The 8249-nt window shown below is 47.3% G+C and overlaps 1 protein-coding gene across 1 annotated transcript; it reads right to left on the bottom strand.

The window, feature by feature from the left end:
• Positions 1-1071: 1071 nt before the first annotated feature.
• Positions 1072-2739, bottom strand: INSM2 (INSM transcriptional repressor 2). Its single transcript, XM_007113245.2, has one exon. It carries the CDS (start codon positions 2737-2739, stop codon positions 1072-1074), a length of 1668 nt encoding a protein of 555 aa, XP_007113307.2.
• Between the last annotated feature and the right edge of the window lie 5510 nt (positions 2740-8249).

The following is an 8249-nucleotide window of genomic DNA, read 5'->3' as shown; positions in this document are numbered from 1 at the left end:
GCTATCTGTCAAGCAATATTCAGCCAGTGTCCCAAACTGGCTATTAGGGCATAGGTACAGAATGTATGCCAAATATGGTAATACAAAAATTCAAAGCCAGTTGCAGCTGAAACGAAAATATTGAATATTGAATGAATTGCCATTCATTTCCATAGCGGATTAGAAGTATTAACATCTTCCTTAAGCTGAACATAGTGTCATATATAATACACATTATGATTACAACAGAAGCGTTAAACAATTTGGATGAAACCCTACTAAAACAGTCAAACTTCAGGAAATGAGTTCTATGTTTCCCAAAAGCTATTTAAAGAAAGGTTTAAAGTTTCTTCCTGAATACTGCACATGAGAGCTAGAGGTGAGAATTTGGGGGGTGTCTCAACTCCTTCCAGTAAAGAAGTGCCATTCCCCACCTCCAAACACTAGCTTAAGAGTGGACTTAATAATTGAGAAAAGGAAAGTTTACAAGATTTCTCATATCACCCAAAAGCGCGCAAACATCTTAACATTTCCTGCCCACAGACACAGGTCTTGTATTTCCCACCCACCCGACGTAAGTTTGGCACCAATCACATAACTTAATTCACAGAATATACAATGCAAGATATCTGACCCTATTGAGACAGAAACTACACAGGCGCCTGCGATGACAAGAGGAAGAAGAGAGGAAAAAAAAAAAACTATACCATTTTTGGTAGCTAGAATCCTTTGTAGATAGAGACATGCACGCATTCACTGCGACTTTCCATAGGAATTACAAGTCATATAGGATTCATTGGGGTCTCCAGAGTTTGGTGGGAGCAGGGGGAATCCTATTTTCGTGGGGAAAGTGAGAAGGATTTAAAGCTGATCATTCTTGACCGAGAACGGTTATACCGTATACATACCGGCTCTAGAGAGGGATTTTACATTTCGCTGCCCGCTCCTCTGGCGGCACATTGACTACTGGGAGTTTTAGGAGAGAAAATAAAGGAAGGAAAGAGGGTAAACTTGCAAGTTGAAGAAAGCCCCACAGAAATTCCCATGATCTGTTTGCTCAAGGCCACCCTCAATCCTCTTCGTCTTTCGCCCTCAACAGCCCGGCCGCAATGGCATCTGCAGCAGCAGTACCTGCCGACTTTCTGAGGGGTGGCACTTATTGATGTGCCGGGTCAGGCCCGGGGAGCTAAAAAAAGTGGACGGGCAGTGCTTGCACGAGAAAATTTGCTGAGCACTCCCGTCGGACTCCCCTCCTGGGCCCGGTGCTTCAGGAGGCGCCCCGGCCAGAGCGGGCAGGAGCAGCTCCTCGCGGACCGCATGCCACAGCCGGTGCTTGTCCCTGGTGTCTGCCGACGGGAAGTGCGCCCCGCACAGCGGGCAAGCGAAGGCGAGTGGGGCGGCGCGTTCGGAGCCAAAGCCCGGGGCAAGCGCGCGGGCCGAGCCCGCCTCGTGAGTGGCCAGGTGCTTGCGCAGATAGGCTTGGCGACGGAACTTTTTGTGGCAATATGGGCACACGAAGATCTCGGGTCCCCCGGCAGCACTGACCCCGCCCGGCTCAGGCACCCGGCGCCCCAACACCCCCGCCGTATAGGGGACCTGAGGCAGCGAAGGCTCGGGGTGGGACAACACCTGGAGGCCTTGTGATGGGGCGCTGTCCCGGTGCTGCTCCGCCCCGGAGCTGTCCCCGGCCTGCGGGTGCTGATCCGCAGTTCTCTCTGCCCGGCTGTTCTCCTTCCCCTCCGCCAGGAAAGATGCAACAGCCCCGGAATCCGGGGAGGACGACGTCGACGAAAGGGGCAGCTTCCCGTCGGCTGAGGAGACTGTGGCGGCATTGGCCGCTGCGGGACGCGGCTTGTGCCAGCGGCGATGGGAGGCGAGGTTCGCAGGGCAGCTGAAGACCTTGTCGCACTCGGGACAGCGGTACTCGACGCGCACGATGCGGGAGCAACGGTGCTGAGCCAGCGCGAAGGGGTCTGCGTACTGCTCCTTGCACAGCTGGCAGATGAACTCCCCCAGCGGCGTGCGGCTGCCCCCCAGGCCCCGGGACGGCGCTCCGGGCTCCTCCTCCTTGATCTTCAGGCCCAGCACAGGGGACGTGGTGACTTCATCGGCGAAGCTCAACTTCCTCATGGCTTTTGGCTTCTTGACTCCGGCGGCCGCGGGCCCAGACGTGCAGCCCGGAAGTGCCTTGGCGCAGCGCTCGCCGCTGGTGGCCCGCTTCAGGCCGTGCAGGGAGGCCGAGAGAGGCGCGGGGTCCGGATGGAGCGCGGGGTCCGGGAACGGTGCCCGGAGCGGCAGCAGGAACTGCTCCCGCGAGGTCGGTGCTGCTGCTGGCGCCACCGAGCAGGAGAAAGCGGCCACAGTGGCGGTGCCCCCAGGGAAGGACTCAGCGGAGACGGGCGAGCTGAGGCAGCGCTCCAAGAACGCCCGGCGCAACTCCGCGCCCGCCGGCTTCGTGGGGCTGGGGCTGGGCCCGGGACCCTCCCGGCCATCCGCCCTCCACTCCGCGCCTTCCCGCCCGCCCGCCCCTGGGCTCACCCCAGCCGCCCTACAGGACGACCCCGACAGCTCGCGGGCCGCCTCCTCCTCCGGGGTTGGGGGTCCCGCCCGCTCCGCACAGGGCTGAGGGGCACTGGAAGCCTCCTCGGGGAAGGGCGGCGCCCCCTGGGGCCCCAGCAGGGGGAAGACCCGCTCTGCTAGGCGCGCTCGGTACGAGCCGCCTGTCCGTTTAGTTCGCTTTACCAGGAAGCCCCGAGGCATGGTGGCGTCGGAGCGCTTGGGGGCAAGGAGTAACGGGGGCGCCGCGGGGTCTGAGAGCGGGCGAGCACCGCTGCTGCCCGAGCTTCGCCGCCGCAGGCATGTGTCCGCCGCCTTTATAGCTGAGACGCGGGCCGGGGGACCGCCGGGTCGCCTTCGGCGGACCAGCCAATCAGGAGTGGGAGCAGGCGCGGGGGGTGGGGCTTTCTCGAGGCTGGGCTCGCTGGGGGCCCGGAGGCGGGCGGCGGCGGCGGCGGCGGCGGCGGCGGCGCGGGCCCCGGCGCCCGGCTTAGCTTCTGCCCGCAGCCGCCTCCTCCCTGCCGCCCACCGGGCGAAGACGCCCGAAGGTAAGGTGCGGAGTGTGAGGAAGCTCAGCACTCCCTGCCTCAGCGGCCTCCAGGGGCCGTCTGGGGTGCCGGGCGGAGAGGCCACCTCTCAGCGCCCTCCTTGCGGGCCCGAGACCCTGCTACCCCCCGCGCGTGGGAGTCTGACGGAAAAGCCCCGGCTCTGCGGTGACAGAGCTGAGAGGAAGGGCGACGGGGAGGCGACCGGTTGGGTGTCAGCCGGGGAACGGGTTAACGTCCTCTGCTCGTATCGAGCTGATGAGAAGCTGCGACAGAGCGGCAGGGCGGCTAAATCCACCGCCCCGTGCCTACACTTGACGGTGGGAGTACGTCTGCCATCCAGTATCGATCGAGACTGCGCGCGTCTGTGATACTATGAGAATTCATCTGGGAAGAAGGACTCTCAGTGCGGGAGATCGTGCGTGCTGGAAAGCCTCTGCAGCTCAGGACGCCAGCAGGCTTCTGGGCCCTGATCCTCGGGGCTTATAAGTGCCTCCTCCCGATTGGAAATAGGAGTGGGGAGGGGAAAATGGGAGCTCATTTTCGACTGTCCTCAGATCAAGTAGTTTTTCTGTTCACACCTTCCACTTGTACTACCCAGAGACATGACAGTGCCTAACTGACCTGTTTAGCATGGAGTAGATTGAGTGAGAAATACTGGTGGAATCAGGATTACATCTGCTTCCCCATGGATAAGAGATATTTTGCAAAAGGTGTGCTATGGACCTTTAAAGGCTCAACAAAACTTCATCCAGCACTAGAAGAGATTTGAAAGTTTGTAATACTAGCTGAGAACTATGAAATAATTAGAAAATATATGACAGATGTATAACAAAATGCCAAAAATCCATGGTTGAGAAAAGTACAATCTGAGAATAGGAAGGGGAAAGAACTATGTGTTCAAGCCTCCTTCCTAAGCCAAACTGCAGAAACAGACTGAGCGATGTGTTTTCAGAGGAGACTATGGCATAACAGATCTAGTCATCAATAACACATATTGTCTTCCTTCTAGTGAATGAAGTATTTTTACATAGAGAGCATTATTTGAGGGAAGATTTGGAAGTAATTATATATTTGTTAATACTGGCTATATTTTATGCACTCTACTTAAGTCATCTGATCTTTTTGCAAACACAAAACAGAAGTAGATATTATTACTCTCCTTTTTTGATGAGAGGATTGAGCTGTAAGAGAAGTCGCGTAACTGGCAGAAGTCACCCAGAGCCGAGATTCAAACCAAGTTCTAGCTAACTCCAAAGCCCAGACTTTCCATTATACCGGTGTCTTCAAACTATTTTTTTCTGATCACATCCCATAATAAGAAATATTTTACAGAACACACACGTAACTGAAACAAGTGTTTCACAAAATAATGTTTACCCTTAACTAGGTGCAATGCAGTTTTGTATTTTCTACCCAATTCTATTTTCTTTCTTTTTTAAATACTAGTCATAGCAAACAAATTTATTTCATAACTCACTAACGGGGGTTAGGTCCCACAGTTTGAAAAACACCATCATAATGATGTTTCTTATTAAACAGGATGAACTCATACAAAATTAAATAAATAAACCTGACACTTCATAATTAAAAGTAATATTCTGAATCACTATTTAAAATATTTGAGTCATTTAGTAGTGTAGGTAAACTTAGTTTCCCAAATTGATCATTTCTGACATGTCAGTTTATGTATGACTTCTAACTCAACTTCTTCTCAATGTTTCTCCTTTCCGCTTTCTCCTAATGACCCAGATATTGTGTGGTTTGGAAAATCTGATATAAGAATTTTAATACTTTAAGATAACCCCTTTTCAAGAGGGGCTTGTCCTTGGGTGCATAATACTCTGTGAGAATTGCAGTCAACCATATGACTCAACATTTGTGCTTCCAGGTGTATACACAGAAGAATTGAAAACAGGGACTGAATCACACACTGGCAACACCAATATCCACTGTAACATTCTCCACAATAGCCCAAGATGGAAACAACACAGTGTCCACCAATAGATAAATGTGATAAACAAAGTGTAGTACATACAGATGACAGAATATTATTCAGCCACAAAAAGAAATGAAGTACTGATACATACTACAACATGGGTAACTTGAAAACATGATAGTAAGTGAAATGAGCCAGACACAAAAAGACAAATATTATAAGATTTTACTTATATGAAATATCTAGAATAGACAAATTCATAGAAATAGAAAGTAGATTATTATTGATGGTCAGGGGCTGGGGGAATGGAACGTATAGCTTAAAATGGTTACAGAATTTCTTTCTGGAGTGATGGAAAAAATTTTATTAATCAATAGTGGTGAGAGATGGACAACACTGTGAATGCAATTAATGCCACTGAAATGCACACTTAAAATTGTTTAAATGAGCATTTTTGTTTTATATATATATATATATATATATATATATATATATATTTTAACCACAATAAAAATTTTCACACACACACCAAAAAAGAGTGGAAGGCAAAATCATGGCATATCAGACTGTGAAAAGAATGTAAAGGACTAGATCATGTAATTTGGACTTTATTACATAGGACAGGCACAGAGAGTCAGTTAAAGCTTTAAACTGAGGGAGTGACATTTGCTTTTGAAATTGCATGAGGTAAAATATCTTTGCCTAAACTTTCTGCCAGAGAGAGAAAAGGAAACACAGATAAATGAGTCTCTTCCCCTCAGTCCTTCCCTTTTCTGAGAGTGTGGGTCTGTTTCCTAGGGAAAAAATAATAATCATGGAAACTTAAAAAGTCAAAAGAGCAGTTATAAAGTGAGAATACTTAATGAAGTAATCGGCATAGAGCTGATATTCAATAAATATTTTTTGAATGAATGGTGCTAGTTATTAAATGGATAACAAGTGTGTCCATCCATCTATCCACGCGTCCTTCCAGCCATCCTGGCTTCCAGACATCCTGTCTTCCATCTGTACAGCTATTCAATAAAACCAAATAATTGCTCTGTATTCTTTCTGTGACAGTTCAGAAACACAGTGTTCAAGGAGTATCTTTATTTTCAGGAAAACAAATTTGTGTAGGAGAGGGCCTGGCCTGCACCGAGCTGTTTTTATTCCTGCCCATCATTTTACAGAAATGTACCCTGAAATCTCTGTTTGACCCAAAGGACATTGTCATCACCCCGGTTGCCAAAGGGTCCGCCCTCCTACCAGCTCTGCTTCATTCCTTCCTGAGGAAGGGCAGACCGTCGGGGCGCTGCCATACTGTCGCTGCAACTCCCCCTCCTCTGGGGGAAACAGCCACCTCCTTCGCACTCCATCCCCTTCCCAGAATGCCTCCTTTGTTATTTTCTCTCCTCATCACCTTATTCCCTCAATATCCAGTGAATATCCGCCCTCTATTAAAGAAGAGTTTCCTGAGTTTCACTGCACCCGGGCATCTGCTATTCTCCATACTCTGTAACACTTGTGTTGGCTACCCTGTAGGCTAATACTTATGTAATATTCAGTTAGTATGATGTTACCACTATGAAACAGAGCAAATAATGATTAGTATATAACAATGCATAGCCATTTCTCTTCTGTGTGTTCAAAATTTTTAAAAGCATTATTATTTTAAAAAGAAGAAGAATTGCTATCAAATATTTTCTACAGATCCAATAGTTCTAATAGGCCTCCCTCACTTCCCCACAAGTGTAACTTGATAACAACCTTTCTGGAAATCAGTGTAGCAATGAATATCAGAAGCTTTAAAAAATAGGTATACCCTTTAATTCACCAACTCCTCTTTTAGTAAATCATCCAAAAGAAGGGAAAAGATTTGCGCTCAAAGCTGTTTATCACTGTGTTATTTGTAATTGTACATAATCAGAAACTACCTTGAGTAAATCGTGGTGCAGCTATACTACAGATGATTACATAGCCATAGAAATGCAATGACTCTGACAAATATGTATGTCAATGTTAAGCAAGAATAGCAAGATGCAAAGTCACATGTATAATAAAGAGCTCAATTATGAAAATACAAAATGAATAAAACCCTGGAAGGAAATATGCCAGAATGTTGTTGGACTTGCTTCTAGTTAGTAGGGATTTTATTCTTTTATTATTTTTAAAAATTTTGGTTTTTTTTTTTTTTTTTTGCAATAAACACATAGCACTATGATAATCATGGGGGAAAAAAATGTACAAACTGCCTTAAATCCTTTCTGGTGTTAAATGTGGTACCTCTCAATGACAGAGGGACATCAGTGGGAATTGCACAGTTAAGTAGCATTCTCCAGAACTCAGGCCCTAGAATAGAGATGACAAGCCTCTATCATGCCACAGGCCTTCCAGTTGAATAACACTTTGGGGAAGAGATTAAGGGTTAAATCAAAGGTAGAAAAAGGGCTAAAAGGGGAGAGAATTAATTTACATGGATACTCTCCACTTAGCTGTAAACCCAGATAATCCTCCAATATATGAACACTTCTTTCTCCATTTTCCCACTTAGAAATTATGATAAATGCGGCAGTCCCTGGCAAGATTGTGAAATCTTTGCTTCTTTATCTACATCCTTTCTCCTGACAATAACACTTTTTTTCTTTTAGTGCTCAGGACCTTCATCTGCTCTGTTATACTTTGATAAAAACTCATAAACACTGAATTCTCTCTCAAGCTATTTGCATTTTAAGTTTCCTATTTCTAATTATGGAATAAATTACTTTGATTTAAATTGAGGAATTTTGAGATAATAGCAATCAGGAAATTTTCTGTATAGAGAGACTTCCTGCGCTGAAATCATAGTGTATGTAAGACAAGCTCAGATAACTGACCTACTTTCTAGTCACTTGAATATCAGATGATTACTCAGAAGGAACTTTATTTCTTCTATTTCCCTGCTCCCTCACCTCAACATAGACATGCCCCTGTACAGGTAAAAAAACAGTGGCATAACTGAAGTGGCATCTACTAGGGGCCCCTTCTCCCCCAAGAACTTGGAAGTCAAACGGCCTCTCATACATCTAATGCAAAGCTCTTGATTTCTTCTCCTAAACCTAATCTTCCCTCATCTTGGTAAATGGCATCTCCATTCAATTTGCTGCCTAAACCAAATCCCAGAAACTTTTGGATCAAGCCAAACATTCCAGGGACTTCCCTGGTGGTCCAGTGGTTAAGACTTCACCTTCCAATGCAGGGGGTGCAGGTTTGAT

This window comes from Physeter macrocephalus, chromosome 11 (assembly GCF_002837175.3).
Source record: "Physeter macrocephalus isolate SW-GA chromosome 11, ASM283717v5, whole genome shotgun sequence".
Classification (NCBI taxonomy): Eukaryota; Metazoa; Chordata; class Mammalia; order Artiodactyla; family Physeteridae; genus Physeter; species Physeter macrocephalus.
The sequence above is the reverse complement of the archived record's forward strand: the minus strand, read 5'-3'. Positions and strand labels throughout refer to the sequence as shown.